Source organism: Saccostrea cucullata, unplaced genomic scaffold (assembly GCF_032062105.1).
Source record: "Saccostrea cucullata isolate Sc308-1 unplaced genomic scaffold, CSIRO_AGI_Scuc_v1 ctg2936, whole genome shotgun sequence".
NCBI classification, from domain to species: domain Eukaryota; kingdom Metazoa; phylum Mollusca; class Bivalvia; order Ostreida; family Ostreidae; genus Saccostrea; species Saccostrea cuccullata.
Window position 1 is genome coordinate 74,290 of NW_026919774.1, and position 20,257 is coordinate 94,546.

A 20,257-nucleotide genomic window follows, 5' to 3' on the forward strand; every position below is an offset into this window, starting at 1 on the left:
ATAGCGTACCGTACCGTTCTCAAAGCGAACCGTTCTGTGCACAAAGCGTACCATACTGTTTACAAAACGAACTGTTCCTTTCACAAAGCGTACGGTACCGTTCACAAAGCGTCCCGAACCGTACTGTTCAAGTGGTCTAGTAGCACGGTTTAGGGTCTGTATATGTACAAATATATTTAGTTCAAAGTCTTCTAATAGTATATTCTGGTTAAAATAATAGACTCGTGCACGTAATTAATCAAAACTCCAAAGACACTGTTGGTCAGGTTTTTTTTTCTCTAATTTTGAAAAAGCCAAAATGATTAAAATGCTTGAGATATGTATAAAATTCCTGGTTCGGATAAGCAAGATATGAAAAATTGAATTTTTGCTATTGATATCCGTTGTTGTCCATCGGCGTCCGTCGTTTGAACATTTACAGCGTCTTCTCTGAAACTGTTGATCAATATCGGTACAAAACTTCTATGCGTGAAGGTAAAAAAAATTGTAAATTTCATCGTCCCTGCCCTCCTGGGGCCTACACATGTAAATTGTGGGGCCAAACCCACTAAAAAATGCGATCTTTGAAAATCTTCTTCTTTACTCTAGGACATAAAGCAGTCAAACTGTTTGCATGATTGTAATTTAATCAACATTGAGTCTTCTAAAATAAATGTGAAATTCATGGCCATGGGGTTAGGGGTTCTAGTGCTAGGGCGGGGCTACTAGATTATAAAATAAAAGTGCAATATTTTTGAAAATCTTTTCCTCTGCTCCTGGGCATTAAATAAACTAAATAAGTTTATTGTTATTTCGTATAAGATTGCCTCTTTCAAAACTGTGAATTCCATGGCCCCAGAATCAGGGGTTCTGGTACATGTATTAGGGCGGGGCTCTATTAATTATATAGTGAAACTGCATAAATTCTTTGAAAATCTTCTCTGCTCCTGGGTATTAAACAAACTAACCAAGTACATGTACATAGTTATGATAAGCAAGAATGCCTCCCAGGTTTAGTCTCTTCAAAAATTGTGAATTACATGGCCCCTGGGTTGGAGTTTCTGGGGTTACATGTAGGAAGGGACTCTATTGATTATATAGTGAAAATACATTAATTCTTTAAAAATCTTCTTCTCTGTTCCTTGGTATTAAATAAAGTACATATAAATTAGTACATAGTTATGTTGAATAAAAGTACCTCTACCAGAATTGTGAACCTGTATGGCCCAACGGTCAGGGGTTTTGGTGTAAGGGTGGGGCTCTAATGATTATAATGTGAAAATACATTAATTCTAAACAAATCTTCTCCTCTCCTCCTTATCTACAAAACAAAAAACGATGTACAGAGTTATGGTAAGGAAGGATGCCTCTTCCAGATTTGTAAATTTCAGGGCCGCAGGATCAGGGGTTTTGGTGTTAGGGTGGGACTGTGGAAATGCATGAATTCTTTTTTAGAAATGTTCGTATCCTTTGCTTCTGGGTATTATGCCATTGCTCTTAGTACATATTAATAATGCTGAAAGGTGCCTCATCCAAAATTGTGAATTTCAGGGCCCCTGGGTCAGGGGTACTTAGAGGGTTAAATTGTCTGAAAATAAATTATTGCTTTGAAATCTGATTTTTTGGTATTAATCAACTATTTATGATGGAGTAAATTTTAGGATAAATTTTCCAGAATTTTGAAATATGTGCCCCCAGGGTCAGTGGTTCCTGTGGGGTGGGATGCACCACTGATTATAAAGTAGAAATGCATTTTCTCTTTATTACTCTGATCTATCCCTGGGTATTAAGTAACCAAAGTAAGCAAACTAAGTGTATAGTTATGATAAGCAATAGTGCCTCTTTCAAAATTTTGGATTTCATTTCCTTTGATTTAAACCAAGAACAAATTGAACTGTTGGAAAGTTGTTACATGATACTCATGACATATCAGCGTAAATCTACTTCCGTTCGCAATCCAGCGCCACTATAAGCAAGTTAAATAACTCCACTTGTTATTTTAAAAATGTGCAACTGGAAATCCCTGAGTCTCTTAATGCTACTTTAGTGCAATGCTGTGTTACGCGCATTTCTAGTAATATGAGGTAATTAGTAAGGTAAATAAATATTCCACAATTAGTAGATAAGAGCAGTTCTTATCATGCTCTTCTCTATACATTATACACAAATCATGTCGACACACATTACTTTTGTAACATATAGCTAACAATTGCTGCATAAATGGCGCTAATACTTAATCAAAAGCAGTTTATTATTTATCATGTACATGTAATATAGTGATTTAATAAGTACATAATTGAAAACTCGAATGGGATTTTAATAATTAAGTTGTAAATCTCAAACTGGAAGCAAGTTACTAGTGTTCAGTAAAAACACTCTACGTACTACTTACATAATATGGTGTGTTCTATTTAACTTATATCCATATAAACTATTATTTTTTTCTTCTAGACCCTTACTTCAGGCAATGTAACTAGTACAAGCCTTCCTATTAACTCTTTACAACTTACTGAACTGTTATGCCACATACACTTAATGTTCACGTCATAGAAATAGAAATGTACCATTTCCCCGCAAGCACTTTTTAGCGTGGTACACGTTTCTCTAAAGTAAAACGCAAATAATAGTATGACGTAATATTTTTATACAAAATTAACTTTTCTTGTTTCTTAAGATTTTTGCAAGTATAAAATAGAAGGGAAATTGCCATTAAATTTAAGATTAAATGAACTTTTTAAAGTGCGTGAAAATGCGTGATTGCGGGGAAACGGTATATGCGTGATTTTGCGTTAGAAATAGGAAATGGTATATGCGTTAAAATGCGTGACTGCGGGGAAGGGGGTTAACATCTTGCACCATGCTGAGAGCTATCAGTGAAGTTGATTTTCGCATCTAAGTATCAATTAGTAACAGACTACAATGCATCCATGGACTGTCTTTTTAATGTCTTTACTTGTGTAAGTGTTGTACCCTATACTTGTATCATATGGGTAAAACATATTATGTAAATAATTCGAAAGGAAAGACAGTTTGTGGCTGTACATACATGTAGGATATGTGGTGGTTGTGTTTTCAAGGAATCCATTCAAATAGTGAAACTTATTTCTTGAAAAATTGTGCTTTAAAATCGTGTGTGTAGTGAGCAGGATATGGCGAAAGATGCAAAAACCTTAACTAACGTTCTTAGCAATGGACAGGAATATGGCTAGTAAAATGTTGAGCAAACAGTTTAATAAATGAAATAGGAAACTAAGGAAGAAATAGTTTATTAGGGCCCCGCTTGGCGGGCGCCCTATAGTGATCAGTCTGTCCGTCCGTCCGTCAGTCCGTCCGATATCTCTTGTCCGGAGCATATCTTCTCTCTCCTTGGCCCAATCTGGCTCATACTTCACCCACAGAGTGCCTTTGGTTCCCCGTACGCAGTGACCCTGAAACATGTTTCTAGGTCAAAGGTCAAGGTCATAGACTTATATGAAAAATCCTTGTCCGGAGCATATCTTCTCTTTCCTTGGCCCAAACTGGCTCATACTTCACCCACAGAGTGCCTTTGGGTACCCGGTATGCAGTGACCTTGAACCATGTTCCTAGGTTAAAGGTCAAGGTCATAGCAGACATATGAAAAATCCTTGTCCGGAGCATATCTTCTCTCTCCTTGGCCCAATCTGACTCATACTTCACCCACATAGTGCCTTTGTGTACCCAGTGTGCAGTGATCTTGAACCATGTTTCTGAAAGGTCAAGGTCATAGCAGACTTATATGAAAAATCCTTGTCCGGAGCATATCTTCTCTCTCCTTGGCCCAATCTGACTCATACTTCACACACAGAGTGCCTTTGGGTACCCGGTGTGCAGTGACCTTAAACCATGTTTCTGAAAGGTCAAGGTCATAGCAGACTTATATGAAAAATCCTTGTCCGGAGCATATCTTCTCTCTCCTTGGCCCAATCTGACTCATACTTCACACACAGAGTGCCTTTGGGTACCCGGTGTGCAGTGACCTTAAACCATGTTTCTAGGTCAAGGTCATAGCAGAATTATATGAAAAATCCTTGTCTGGAGCATATCTTCTCTCTCCTTGGCCCAACATGGCTTATACTTCACCCACAGAGTGCCTTTAGGTAACTGGTGTGCAGAGACCTTGAACCATGTTTCTAGGTCAAAGGTCAAGGTCAAAGCAAACTTTTATGATAAGTCCTTGTATGGAGCATATCTTCTCTGTCCTTGGCCCAATTTGGCTATTACTTCACTCAAAGAGTTCCACTGGTCAATGAATGTGCGGTGACCTTGGTCGAAGTTTCTAGGTCATTGTCAGAATTAACCTCTATTATGTTTGGTGCATAATTTTTCCCTTTAATTCTAGTAAATTTATATAACTGAAGGTACATTTACAAGATAACTTTGATATATTTTTGTAAATTCGCAATATCTGTGAAGTCGTACTAAATGACTTTTACTGTATTACACAAATGTTCCTCTTCAAAATAAACCCTTTTAAACTACCTTACATTTTCATGTTCATTGTTGAAAGCGGGGCCCTTTGAGATGGCCACCATCTCAATGACAACCGCGCACCCCATCCAAGATCCAAGAGAGATAACTCTAATTAAAATATACGACTCCACTACATTCCCCCACCTTAAGATATAAAGAATGCATGACTATATCATCAATATATTAAAACAATAAATATGCAAATAAATACATCACTCAAGTCTCTCTCTCAAAAATATGAAGAGTACTTATGTAATTATACATATACATACTGCCTATATACTGCAGATACTCGCTCCAATAGTTAAAACAATCAACAATTTAAAGTTAATCCGCAACAATAAAACAACAGATATCTATGTAATAAATTATATCACATAAGGTTAAACTCTATAACAATATGCACATATATCATATCTCTGTATCAACTATCAACACATTGTCGCATAATAATACACATAATTGTATACTATTTATCTGTATATATATATTCAGATATACATGCAATAGAAAATAATACTAATCACAACATTGTCTTTAAATTTTAAGCACAAATTCAAATGACAAATAAATAATTTGTTAAAACTATCACTATAGTTCTCTACACAACCCCGTGCAAACTGTCCATGCACATATAGACACGGTACGACTGTCTAAATCAGAATCACCGGAAATAAAGTCACTGACACACTGGCGGAATTAAGGCAGAAAAACGTGAATAACGTGAAATTTGGAACGAGAAAAGTCCGGCCAACATCAAGGTAAATATGAAATGATAATGCAATGGGAATATATAATTCTATGGCCTTAAATATAATTTCAAAAAATTAAAAATATAAATACTTTATTATAAAGCTGCCAGGACCCAGTAGTATGAAAATTTCCAGAAGACGAAACGGTAAAGCTAATAAAGACACAGATCCTGAGCATTCGTCAAATTCAAGTGAGGATGACAGTTCAGTTGGATCAGAAGATGATGGAAGTGAAATTGAATCTTTGAAATGTAAGTTAGAAACATGTTCATCTAGTTTTATCTTTTGAATACAGGAATTTGATTAATTCAGGTAATATATATTGGTTAGATATTTGGTATAAACATTGATGGAATCTTATGAAAATACAGAGTGGACAACTTGGGATGTTCCTTTGAAAGATTGACATTTAACTTATTACTTTCTTAAACTTGGAAGATAAGTAAATGTTAACTATTATAAGGTCGTAATAATTGTTCAGTTTTATCCAAAAATTTTATAAATAAAGATATCTGTTCATCTAGCAGTCTGTGTAGCTGTCTGTCCATCTGTCTGGAAACAATTATTCAAAATGCTATTCCTCCTACAGTTTGGGTCTGATTTCACTATAACTAGGCAGACAAGTAGATTACAATAAGATACATTACTCTCTTTTTCAGTTTTTGATCTCCTTTAAAAATGTTGTCGTAGTTACTAAAAATAGAAATTTCTGTGAAATACTTTAGAAATGCTACCCCTCCTATATTTTAGTCTAATTTCAATACATATGTATATTGATTGATTGATTGTATATTGTTCCTCTCAAGAATTTTTCGCTCACATGGAGACGCCACCACTTGCCGGTGGAAGTCTACAAATTTTGTCCTGTGCTCGGCACTTAGGGCCTTTGAGCAGTGAGGGATCTTTTTCGTGCCAGCACCTACTGCGACACGGGGCTTCAGTTTGTACTGTATCAACAGAAGGACATTGGTGTCCACGTCCCACAGTGGGATTCATCAGAAATGTACAACTTTAAATAGAAATGGTAAAGTGCGTTTGAAAACTAGCAGGGACTATATTTTTGGCTGAATGGTGGTGTATGAAAATATCTTATTTCCTGCCTCTCAAAATTATAATAAAACAATGAATTTAGCTTTAATTTTTACACAATGGAAAACTTGGAAAAATTTTCAAATGTAAGTTAAATTAATTATAATGGACTGAACTTTCAAATTATATCAAACAAATATGCTTTTTCCAACAAACTAGAACTTTGTTAGCTGTTAAACGCTTCCTGTCAAAGTGCACATTTGAGCTAAAAATCCATAAAAAGTATTTTTTCTCTCTTAGTAAATGATCAAAACCTTTTGTTTTTGTATCATTTTGTACATTTATAGGACTACTTTATTATATGTGAAAATAAGAAAAAGTTAGATATAGGAAGCATATGAAAATAACTAATATATCCTAAAAAATTAAGAAAAACAGAGAAAATTCGGATTAGACAATACCAAGTTAAGTAAAATTATTTATGTAAATTTGGTAATATCATGCTATAGACGCGATATAGTAATTTGTGTTTATGCAAAAAGAACAATCATTAAACTTTTGAAATAGAAGTAGGCATCACATGATTGACAACAGTCTTTTTCTTTCATAATGTCAAGGAAAAAGATAATGACCTTGACCTGACCTTGCCTCTAATATGAAATGGTCAAATTTAATTTCACTGATATAATCACTCACTGATATTGTCTTGTTGATTCTGTGAAAATTTCTTTAATTTTTAGATATTAGAAATATGAGAAGAATCCTTCCTTATGTAAACTACACTAAGATACAATTATAATCAGTTTTTGATTTCACTGAATAGTGCTGCCTTGGTTACAGTGTACTAGAAATAGATGTTTTTTACTTATATACTTTCAAAATGCTTCTGCTCCTACAATTTTTGTCTGATTTCAATATAATTTGGCATACAAGTAAACTACACAAGATGCATAATTCTTTACATTGTTTTTTTTATAAAAGACATTTCAATGAACTATGTCGTTGTGGGTTCTAAAAGTAGTTTAAGAAATTTCTGTGATATACTTTTAAAAATGATACTCCTCCTACAGTTTTGGTCTGATTTCAGTATAACTTGGCACACAAGTAGACTACACTAAGATACATAATTCTGTTTGTTTTTTTTTTTTTTTTATTTCAATGAATAGTGTTGCTGTGGTTACTAAATAAAGTTCTAAATTCTTGCAAAATATTCTCAAAACGCTACTCCAAATGCAGTTTTATTCTGACCATCAGCGGCGTATATTCCTTCCTGTTCATGTGTAGGCTAATGTGAATCGGAGATTCACCTGAGGCGCGAAGCACCGAATGGGGGTAGGTACGGGAGGGAGTCGCCCCCTCTCGTTGGTGGGGGGTTCGGGAAATTTTGAATATTTGATACAAAATTATATGCGATTTTACAATAAAAAGATTTTTAAAATAATATTTTAAATATTATTAAATATGATATTAATATATAAAAAACTTAATAGGATTATAAATTATTGTAGTACCACAGAAAAAAAAAAAACCAAATATTGTTCTGTAGGAAAATTTGTATTTTTAGCTCACCTCAACGAAGTTGGGGGAGCTTATGTAATACCCTCGGTGTCGGCGTCGGCGTCGGCGTCTGCGTCGGTGTCGGTGTCGGCGTCCCAGGTTAAGTTTTTTGGAGCAGTTTTCTTTTTAAATACTTCTGTGTCCTATGTTGAATAGACATGCATGGAAGATCCTTCTAGTGTGTTTCATTGTACCAGTCAAAGTTTCAGATGCTGCAATTTCAGCAGAGGAATGACCAGGTTAATGTTTTTGGAGCAGGTTAACATTTTTGGTGCACTTTTTGGTGTAGGTCTCATTTCCAAGGAACTATAAACCCTCTGTTGACCAAACTTGCATGGATGATACATCTAAGGATGCACACTACCGGGCTTGCTTCGGATGCTGAATCTGACCTACATTTTCCGGTTGAGTGAACAGGTTAAAGTTTTTGGTGAAGGTCTCATTTCCAAGTAACTATGAGCACTATAATGACCAAACTTGCATGGACGATACATCTTAGGATACACACTAATGGACTTGCTTTGGATGCTGAATCTGACCTACATTTTCCGGTTGAGTGAATAGGTTAAAGTTTTTGGTGAAGGTCTCATTTCCAAGTAACTATGAGCACTATAATGACCAAACTTGCATGGATGATACATCTAAGGATGCATACTACCAGGGTTGTTTCGGATGCTGAATCTGACCTACATTTTCCGGTTGAGTGAACAGGTTAAAGTTTTTGGTGCAGGTTTCATTTCCAAGTAACTATAAGCCCTAATTTGACCAAACTTGCATGGATGATACATCTAAGGATGCATACTACCAGGCTTGCTTCGGATGCTGAATCTGACCTACGTTTTCGGGTTGAGTAAACAGGTTACAGTTTTTGGTGCAGGTCTCATTTCTAATATACTATGAGCCCTATGATGACTTAACTTGCATGGATGATACGTCTAAGGATGCATCCTACTAGGCTTGCTTCAGATGCTGAATCTGACCTACATTTTCTGGTTGAGTGAACAGGTTAAAGTTTTTGGTGCATGATTCATTTCCAAGTAACTATGAGTTCTTTAATGACCAGACTTGCATGGACGATACATCTTAGGATGCACACTAATGGACTTGCTTCGGATGTTGAATTCAACATACATTTTTCAGATAATGGACCAGGTAAAAGTTATGGGTGCAGGTCAATTACCAAAATGCTTTAAGGCTTATATAACATTGTATAAACCAAACTTGCACAAATGATGCATCAAGGGATGAAAACTCTCAAATTTGCTTCAGATGCTGGATTTTAGTTACATTTTCATGAAGAAGAACTAGTTTGAATTTTTTATATAGGTCTATTTCAAAGTATCAGATCAAAATTGCATGAATATTTTCATTTTTGTACACTTTTTGTTGGTTAATTGTGTGACTTTGCCTTACTTAAAGACAACATTCGTTGAGGTGAGCTCTGTAATCTCTGATTACCTATGTTTTAAAATCTTTTTTTATATTATTGCGTGATATAATCACCTTTGGTTTCACTCTGGTTTTTTTTTTGGCTGTCCTGTTCATAATTAAATGTAACTGATTTTTTTTTTTACTATTCTACTATAGACTTTTTAGTAAATTTTGAAATTTCACCTTGTATGACTTAACCCACACATCGGAATCAGACCGTCGGATAAAGTAAAATCCAGTTTGCTATTAGAATAAATACGACCTTTTTGCTATTTGACTTGAAATAAAATCAAAAAGAAAAGACCTATAATTTTGAAGCAACTTTATTAATAACTATTACTTTCAGAGATATTTATGTTTGCCTTATATATTTTTGCAATCCGTGAGAAAATGATGTGTAGGCTACAGCCTTTTAGCCTATATGGAATATACGCCACTGACCATGCTGACTGAGATACCAATTGTCTTAGTTTATTGTTTTTTTAGATCACATGAGTAAGGTAACTTATTGCTTTCCTTTTTCATATGTTGTGGTACATCGTTCATAAACTTTGGAACATTTTTTAACAACTTCTTCTCTGGAACTAATGAACCAATTTCAACCAAATTTTATATACAGCATCTATGAGTGAAGGGTAACAAATATTGGGAATTTTAGGGTCCCTGCTCATTTGGAACTTGAGTTGTGGGGCCAAAATCACTCAAATTAATGCAATCTTTAAAAATCTTCTTTACTCCTGGACATCAAACAGTCAAACTTGTCATTATTTTAATGAGCATTGATACCTCTACCAAAATTTTGAAATTCATGGCCCCTGGGTCAGGGGTTTTGGTGTTAGGGCCGGGCTCTATTGATTATATAGTGATAAGTTGCTGTTCTTTAAAAAATGACTGCAATACTTGGACCATATGCATGTTTTTCTAACTGAAATTCAATTAAGAAAATTTCTAGGTGTAGGAAATATTCATGTATTAGGTTTCTTCACATTTTCCGCAATGATCTGCCTACTTATGACTGAAAGTAGTCTTAAAGCAAAATTGTTAAATTTGATCTCTGATTAGCAGTCTTTACTTTTGTCAGTTTAAAAAATCGGCTATTTTGATGTATGTAACCAATACTGGCCTGGACTTGACACCTGTTCTTGATTTATAACGAAGAATGTATCATGGGAAAAATAGAGATCAGATGGTTTACGAGAAGTATAGCTATGTAGAACGCAGATTTTTTTGTCCCCCCCCCCAAAAAAAAAAACACACACACACATTCAAGTTACATGTATCTATAAACTGCAAGTTCTTGTACCTGCATAGAATCAGTATTTAGTTTGTAAATAAAAGTATTAGTAAAGGAGAGAAAATCGGATTCGCCAAATATGTAAATGCGATATGCAGATTTAAAAGTCTTAGAGCGATTTGCCAATGAATGGCATTTTTTAAAGAATGAATCGTTTAAACGTCCACATTTGGCCCCCCGATAATTTGCAAAAAATAAGTTTGAAGATTTCCAACTGGTTTTGTCTCAATCTTTCCATCAAACATTGCAGTTTATTAATTTTATTTTCAATTTTCACTTCCTTGCACTGTAATTGGGTATTTATCTGATTAATATAGCAGGGGTACGTTGTTTACATCGATTTCCCATAGACTTTAGGCCACACCCCCACTTTGCAAGCCCATTTTTTACATGAGCGCATAGATGTTTCAAGTTGTAGTAAATAGGGTCAATGTAAAGAGTTAAACTTGTCATTTTAATTCATGAAAGAAATTGAAACAGTCGTGCGCTCACATGTTATTTTCCAAAAAGGTGCAAATTCACGGGTATCTGTCCCTATAGTAAAGGCACCTTGTTTACAAATTTCAACCCACCTTTGACCTCATGAATAACAAAGCATTGAACACGTGACTCAAATCTATTCACTTTCATGCTTTGAGCAGATCAATGCGACATCGTGTCCGGTGTTGCGAGTTATCAATGGTCAAATCATATTCAAATGAGTAATGTACCCTGGAATAATTTTTTTTACCTGTTTATTTTAGATGTGTTAACATTTTTGATTTACTTGTTATTAAACGAAATTTCAGTTGATTATGTTTGATTTGTTTTCGGTGTATATAAATATATTTTGGAAGCTTGTTGTACAAACCTAGCACTTACTGCTTGTATCTCATCAATACAGAATTTAAAAAAAATACTGTGAATATATATATTATAATTTTTCCTTTGTTCCTAAGTATACATTGTATGTAGTCTATGTACATCACATTGAACAATGGGACGTTAAAAAGACCTGTATATCGGACGAAAAGTCACTGGACGAATACATTGTACAGAATGCACCCCTAATATTGAATAGAGGGAAACTCCGGATTTCTTCTGACAACACTACAAATGTTATAACATTTTGTATCGGCACAAAATCTAACAACAATTAAAGATTTGAATATAGTTATTCGTAACAAAATCGAATGAAAAGGGGCGTAAAAATTATTTGAAATTATTTATTATTTATTTCAGAACAGGACGAGAGTTTGTAAAAATCAAAATGTACACGAGTGGATTTCTACAAATAATAATTCCTAAAAAGGGAAGATCATATAAGTTGTCATGTTTTAAATTTTGTATTTACTGCCACCCGGTTAATTCAAAATTTACAACATGACAATCATATCACAGTAACTTGTCTGTGCATGACATGGATTAATAATGCAATCTGGGGACTGTACTTGTCTAACTCTGATTTTTTTTTTATATTTAGCAGCGATAATATTGACGTTAAATTTTTCAGTTTTGTGCGATTTTATTCCTTATGCAAAAAAAAATCAAACTTTTATACATTATGTTTTATATCATAATTCAACCATTTTTTTTTTGTAGCACACGAATTTTGCAAAGTTATATATGTATATACTATGAAATAATTATTTACGAAACAGTAATAAGCTTTAATGAATCATCTGTAAGCCCTAGTGGATTAATTATCATCGCTATAAAAAATAATGTTTTAAAGTATGAAAAAGTGTGTCTTGCGTTATATGCTCTTTTCATAAAATCCATTGTTTATTTTTATATATAAATAATTTGAGGAATTTCTAATAAATCACTGCAAATGAAACTGGTAATTTAAGCAGAAAAAACAAAGTTAAGCCTGACAAATGAAAAAAAGAAGATGCTTATACATGTATTTGGTCGGTCTCTACCAATAAGAAAAGAGGGTTTTTAGGTGTCACTTAATTATAAAACTTCGTACACTTCGAACACTCGCTAATGTATTCACACTAATCGCACGCTTGATAGACGCCCCGCCTTCTTATTCAAATACTAGTACTGCAATGACCTACATAGCCGTAATGGCGAAGTTTTACAGTGAAATATGCCACTTTCTTTATTTGATATCATGTAAATATTGAAAGCTTTTTTTCTTAAAAAATCTTGAATTAGTATCTACATACACTCTACTTGAAGACTTTAGCTATAAGATAACAATGTTGTGATTCAAAACGGTAAAATTCTGAATTTAAAAAGGGGCGAGATTGCAGCCTTAAGAGGACTCATTCTTTGAATAGGGCAAATTATTTTAGGGACAAGTTACTAAGGGAGCATACTCGCTCATGCGTAGCCCAGGGCATCTGGTTTAACCTCGCTTATCTATATTAACTTCGTGGACCTGTCTGCCTCAGGGTCCACACAAAAATAGATTATTTCTTCAAAGATCTTCTTCGGCTTTGACATCAGCGTCTGTGTTAGCGTCAGCATTCTGGTTAAAGTAACTATTATTCATAGTGTTATTTAGTTTAGGTCATTTTACCTTTTCTGGTTAAGTGAACAGGTTAAAGTTTTTGGTGCAGTTTTCATTTCAAAGATACTATGAACCCTAAAATTACCAAACTTGCTTGAATGGTACATCTTAGGATGCAAACTACCGATTTGATTTGGATGCTGAATCTCACCTACATTTTCTAGTTGAGTGAAAAGGTTACAGTTTTTGATGCAGTTTTCATTTCAAAGATACTATGAGCCCTATTATAAATGACCAGACTTACATGGATACATGTTGTACATCTCAGGATGCATACTACCAGTCTTGATTCGAATGCTGAATCTGAACTACATTTTCCAGTTAAGTGAACATTTTAAAGTTTTTGATGCAGTTTTCATTTCAAAAATACTATGAGCCCTATAATGTGTAAACTTGTATGGATGGAACATCTTTAGATGCATACAACTGACTTGTTTGAGACTGACTAACATTTTCCAGTTGAGTGAACAGGTTCAAGAAACTTTGAGCTCTTTAGTAACCAAAATCGCATGGATTGTAATTCTAAAGGTGCAAATCAGCATTCTACCAGTCTGGCTTCAGATGCTGAATTTGACCTACATTTTCTGGATTAGTAAAAAGGTTATTTTTTATACAGGTTTTATTTCCAAATAACTTTGAGCGATATTTTAAGCAGACTTGCATGGATGATACATCTTAGGATGCACACTCAAATTCAGATGCTGATTTTCAAGATAATGGACCTGGTTAAAGTTATGGGTGCAGGTCTATTACCAAGAAACTCCAAGGTTAATATAAACCAAACTTGCACAAATAGTGCATCAAGAGATGAAAACTCTCAAAGTTGCTTCAGATGCTGGATTTTAATTAGGTTTCACGCTGAAGAACTAGTTTGAAGTTTTTATATAGGCCTATTCCAAAGTATCAAAACAAAATTTCATAAAATTTGCATTTTTGGGTGTACACTATTTGTTGCTTAATTGTGGGACTTTGCCCTACTTAAAGACAACATTCATTTAGATGAGCTCTGTAATCTTTGATTACCAATTTTCAACGTAGTTCCTTGCTTTTGTACTTCAAATGGATTAATTTGATTTAAAATTGTATGCCCTATGATGTAGGAGGTCAACCTAAAAATGCTAGGTTTTTCATCTCTTATAGCTTAATCATAGCTATCAAATTACAGCTACTATTCCCCTAACATTGTAGGTTTCCTAAGATTTCCAAACCTTTTCTTTGATTTGAACGAATTCTCTTTGACAGCTGCATCAAGGAAAGTCAAGAGACACAGCTGGCTACCAGAGGAGGATAAAGCCATACAATCATATTTCAAGGAAGATATCAACGATTTCGAAAACGAGGGGAATGCAGGACCATTACACGGTAATATTTACAAGTGTAATTAACAGTTGATATTTTCAAATTGCCTCTTCAATTTGATTAAAAGTTGATATAACTTTCTTCACTTTTATCCAGGCTGTTTGCATTTTGATCAAAATATCTGCACTTTTCCTTATACCATTCATGTTTTTTGGGTAATGGCTTCCATTTTGAGACCCTGGCTGACAGTAAACGACTAGACAAGTTTACATACCGTAACCTAATCTAAAAAGAATAATTATTCTTACCATGCTGACTTATATTTAGCTCACCAGAGCAGAAGGCTCAAGTGAGGTTTTCTGATCACATTGCTTCCGTCGTTTGTTCGTAAACTTTTCACATTCTTGACTTCTTCTCAGAGGAACCACTGGGCCAATTTTGAGCAAACTTGGTACAAAGCATCCTTGGGTGAGAGGAATTTAAATTGTTAAAATGAAGGGCCAAATCCCTTCGCAAGGGGAGATTATCAAGAAAAGACAACAATAGGGTGGTTTCATTTGAAAATCTTCTTCTCAAGAACCACTGGGCCAGAAAAGCTGAAACTTATGTGGAAGCAACCAAGGGTTGTGTAGATTCTAAATTGTTCAAACCATGTCCCCCGGGGATTTGGCGGGGCCACAATTGGGAATCAAAGTTTTACATAGAAATATAAAGAAAAAAACTTTAGAAATCTTCTAAAGAACCACTGGGCCAGAAAAGCTGACACTTACCGTGTATACTCGCCTATAAGTCGGTCCGCCTATAAGTCAGTTGTAATTTTTGAAGTCATTTTGGTGGGATTTGCTATTGACCCGCTTATAAGTCTGTGCAACTTTTTTGCAAAATCTGGTGACAATTTCAAGTAAATCCACTGATATTTTAACCTGGTTTCAATTAATATTTTTCAAAATGACACTGATATTTAATCTTTAATTATCAAACAAAATGGCAATGTCACTTAAAATGCAAATAAAATTATTAAAAATTGTATATACTTGCACTTTATATGTATAAACTAAGAATACATAAGTTATCTTATATATTCAGACAATTTCTTTGATAATCATCAGAAATGCAAATAGAATGCTCTACCTTTTACCTCCCAGAAAAATATCTGTCTTTTTATGACTCGCCTATAAGTCGGACATAGAGTTTTAGACCAATATTTAACTCCCAAAATACCGACTTATAGGCGAGTATATACGGTATGTGGAAGCATCCTGGGGTAGTGTAGATTCTAAATTGTACAAATCATGACACCCGGGGGTTAGGCAAGGCCACAATGAGGAATCAAAGTTTTACATAAAAATACACAGGAAAAATCTTCTTCTTAATAACCACTGGGCCTGAAAAGCTGTAACGTATGTGGAAGCATCCTGGGGTAGTGTAGATTGTAAATTGTTCAAATCATGACTTGAGGGGGGGGGGGGGGGTGTTAGGGCGGTGCCACAATGGGGAATTAAAGTTTTACATAGTAATATATTGGACAATCTTTGTTAAGCTGAAACTTATGTAGAAGCATCCTGGCGTAGTGTAGATTTCAGATTGTCTAAATTATGATCAGTGGGGTAGAGTGGGGTCACAGTATGTATTACAAAGGGGAAATCTAGTAAAGAACAGAATGGTCAAAGCTTCTCAGGTGAGCAATGTGGCCCATGGGCCTCTTGTTTTCTTAAACTTTACAGTGGCAAATAAAATAAAAAAATTCCTTACCAAGAATCCAAACATTCTAAGGGATTATCCAACTGGGGAGAAAACCAAGAAGATCAGGACAAAAGTGATTAATCTGAGGAGACAAAGGAGGCTGAAATACAAGAAGGGAGTACAAAAGCTTTCAGTTTGATTTTTTTCTGTCAAGGAAGTTTTAAAAATATACTGACACGCAAAAGAAATGCAACAAGCAGTTAACAACAAATGAATTTTTCATTGAATGGTCTCTAAAAAATGAATTCAATTTGTTAAAATGTACACTCAAAAACATCAGAGATTTGTTTTATTCGTTGAAACCTTTGAAAAAAACACATGACTCTTTACCCCTCCGGCCAACCACTCATTTACAGTATGCAAGTCTACCATGCACAACAACAGCTTATTTGTATAATGCATAAATTAAGTTTATAAATCTATTGATTTGAGCAATAAAAATATTCTTTTGATTTTTTAAGTTCCCCTTTTCCTGAAGCTGAGGTCGGGTTTTCCTTGCTCTGGCACAATGTAGTAACCCTTGGAATTCTAGTCCCAGGATCATGAAAAAAACTTAAGTTCAACATTATACACACAGGCTTGATGAGTCATGATTCTATCTATACCTTTATTTTGAGAATTTCCATATTAAGTGATTTGCAATTTGTAAAAAAATGTTCTTACTTTTTAGATCAGAGCTATACTTTATTTAGTTTTTTTCCCATAAAATAAGAGGTGTTTCTTTTGTGTTTCAGTATTGACGCATGTACATCAAACTTAATGTATGATAATCAATTTATTATTAAGTTATTTTAATGCTGACACATAACATTTTAAATTGGAAAATGAAATGTTGAGAATTAATTGGAGTATGATGTATTTTTATGACCATTACTTGTTTCACTACAGCAGAAGATTTCAAATAACTTTTGTTTGTAGATCAAGCTTTCATAGCAGGAAATTTAATTGCCTTGCAGTTGAGAATCCATATGCATGGCAATGAGAGATCTTACAAGGGGCATCACTGTTTTACAAACACATTTTTTTCAGATATTGTATCAGTTTCCTTCTTTTTTTTTTGGTAGAACCCTATTATCTTGTCCTGTAGGACCAGAAATTGTAAATGGACATGGAAACAGAATAATTTGAAGATATTATGTCCTTCTGTTCAGATCATGAATATAATTAAACTTGTTTCATATCCTATTTTAATATATCAGTATATCTCTTGCTTGTAGAGTAGAAATTGATACCTGTGTGTGACAACTGTATATAAAATGAGAAAAATTTGTACAGAATACAAAGCCTAAAAACATAAAAAAAAAATTGAAAATCCTTATATATATAATAAATTTCATTAATGAGAATTCTCAATCATTCTCTAATTTAAAAGATGAGAATTAAAGACTCATTTTTTATTTCTTCATTTTACATATACAGTACACATATACTCACTTGGGGGGCTCATGTAATATAGAAGACAGAAGCATTACATGGAGACTTGTTAAGTGGGCCACAATGACTCCGGTGGCTCCGGAGGATACCCCTGCCTTTGAGCAGATAATACAATTAATGGATACTTGAACTGACACCTTATACAGTTTATTTCTTTTGAATAAAAGTGTGTTCAATGATTACAATATTAACAATAAAATGTTACACAGGAAAGGGATTTTCCACTTTTTTCATGTATACATAAGGCCTGGCCACTAGAAATTGGAAACATCTACTGGGAAATTCTGTTACCTCGAAATTTTAAGAAAATTAACAAATTTTAAATAATTTTGAACTTAAATTTAACTACCCCTCAGAGGAAAGATCTATTTTGACCAAATTTTTGTCATCAAGAAGACTTGATGTTTTTAAAGTCTTTTTTTGTTCATTTGCTTTAAACCAACACTATGCTTGATTTATGCAAAAGCATGATTTTGTTTTTATATATTTGAAAATTGAACACACTGTCGAAATTTGCTAAAAATTTATTTACAGTAAAAATTTCCAGATTTACGGTAGATCATTCTATTGTGTTCAAATATGGAATTTTCTTTCTACAGTAAAACTTGTTTATTACAAACACGGATATTGCAAATTTACGGATATAGTGAAGTCATTTTGGATCCCCAGCTATATAAATTTAATGAATTTCTCATAAGGTTATAACGAACTATGGATATAACGAAGTAATTTCAAAAGTCCCAGTGACTTCATCATAACCGAGTTTTGCTGTATGTATTCAGGATGTCGAATTTCCTAGCTAACATCTTAATTTTCAGAAAATTAAATTGTCATTTCAAAGAACTTCAATGACCCCCTCTCCAAAGGTGTCAGTTTAATATATCTTGCAAATTGGGGGACCCACAGCCTAGAGTTTGTAAGCCATGTATTGCTATTTTTATCCAATGAGCTTTCTGATCAAAGTGTCTGGTGCCCCTCTGCTTTATACAGTCAAGCCATCATAGACAACTTCAACCAAATTTCTTTGGATAAACTAGATTCAGCATTGTTCAAAAGAATATACCATTTGGAGAACTGTGACTTTATTCAAAGTGATATGTATTGATGAAAATTTTGAAGTTTCAAAAGAATGAACTCAAGGTCAGACAAGACGTTATTCAAAATCTGTTTAGTATATCTTCGTAATGTATGAAAAATATTCAAAATTTTAATAACATCCTGATTTCTAAACCAGTTTCTAACTGTTTTTAGGTCACCTGAGTAAACTCAGGTGACTTATTGTTATCTGTTTTTGTCCGTCGTCGTACATTAACATTTGAACAATTTAAGCATCTCTGCCACTGAACCAATTTCAACCAAATTTGGCATATAGCATGTATGGGTGAAGGGGGACAAAAATTGTGAATTTCATGGTCCCAGCCCCCCTTGGGCCTGCGGGGTGGGGCAAAAACCACTAAAATTAGTGCAATCTTTAAAAATCTTCTTCTTTACTCCTAGACATCGAGCAGTTAAACTGTTGGTATGATTGTAATCAGCATTGAGTCCTCTAGCAAAACTGTGAAATTCATGACCCCAGAGTCAGGAGTTCTAGTGCTAGGGCGGAGCTAAACAGGTTATAAAGTGAAAATGCATTATTTTTTTTTAAATTCTTTTCCGTTTGTGGGCATTAAATAAATTAACCAAGTGCATAGGTAAGCTGAAAATGACCGCCTTATCCAAAATTGTGACTTTTATGGTCCCAGGGTCAGGGGTTCTAGTGCTAGGGTGGGGCTATAGTGAAATGCATCAATTCTTTGAAATTCTTCTTTTCTGTTTGTGGGCATTTGAAATAAACTAACCAAGTGCATAGTTATGTTGAATAAGACTGCCTCTTCTGAAATTGTGAATTTAATGGCGCCAGGGTCAGGGGTTCTAGTGGTAGGGTGGGGCTATATAAATAATATTATAGTGAAAATGCAAAAATTCTTTGAAATTCTTCTTCTATTTTCATGGGCATTAAATATACTAGCCAAGTGCATGGCTATGTTGAATAAGGCTGCCTCTTCCAAAGTAGTGAAATTCATGGCCCCAGGGTCAGGGGTTCTAGTGCTAGGGCGGGGTTATATAGATTATGTAGTAAAAATGAATTATTTTTTTGAAAATCTTCTTCTTTGCTCCTGAGTATTGAATAAACTAACCAAGTACAAAGTTATGTTGAATTAGGCTACCTCTTCCAAAATTGTGAATTTCATGGCCCCGGGGTTGGGGTTTCTGGTGTTAGGGCGGGGCTTTATTGAATATATAGTTAAAATGCATAAATTCTGTAAAACTCTTCTTTTCTGCACCTGAGTATTTAACCAATGAATTATGTACATAGTTATGAGGAGGAAGGATGCCTCTTTGAGATTTTTGAATTTCAGGGTCCCTGGGTTAGAGATTCTTGTGTTGGGGGAGGGGCGGGGGGCTCTAATGTTTATATAGTGAAAATGCTTGAATTCTTTGAACATCTTTTCCTTTGTTATTGGGTATAGTGCCAATGATCTTAGTATATATTTATGACAAAAAAACTGCTTCTTCCAAAAATGTTTAATTTCCTTTCCCCTGGGACAGAGGTACTTTGAGGGGGGGGGGGGGGTAACATAGTCTGAAATAATTTAATGATTTGAAGTCTGCACTTTGTTATTAATCAACAGCATGATGAAATAAAATTTTTAAAAATTTCCAAAATTTTGAAAGATGTGGCCCCAGGGTCAGTGGTTCCTGTGG

The 20,257-nt window shown here is 34.3% G+C and overlaps 1 protein-coding gene across 1 annotated transcript; it reads left to right on the top strand.

Annotated features, from left to right (window-relative positions):
- Nucleotides 1-5,333: 5,333 nt before the first annotated feature.
- Nucleotides 5,334-16,770, top strand: LOC134237856 (uncharacterized). Its single transcript, XM_062720003.1, has 3 exons — nucleotides 5,334-5,473; nucleotides 14,279-14,398; nucleotides 16,060-16,770. The coding sequence occupies exons 1-3, from the start codon at nucleotides 5,344-5,346 to the stop codon at nucleotides 16,215-16,217; spliced, it is 408 nt and encodes a 135-aa protein (XP_062575987.1). The 5' UTR covers nucleotides 5,334-5,343; the 3' UTR covers nucleotides 16,218-16,770.
- The last annotated feature ends 3,487 nt before the right edge of the window (nucleotides 16,771-20,257 follow it).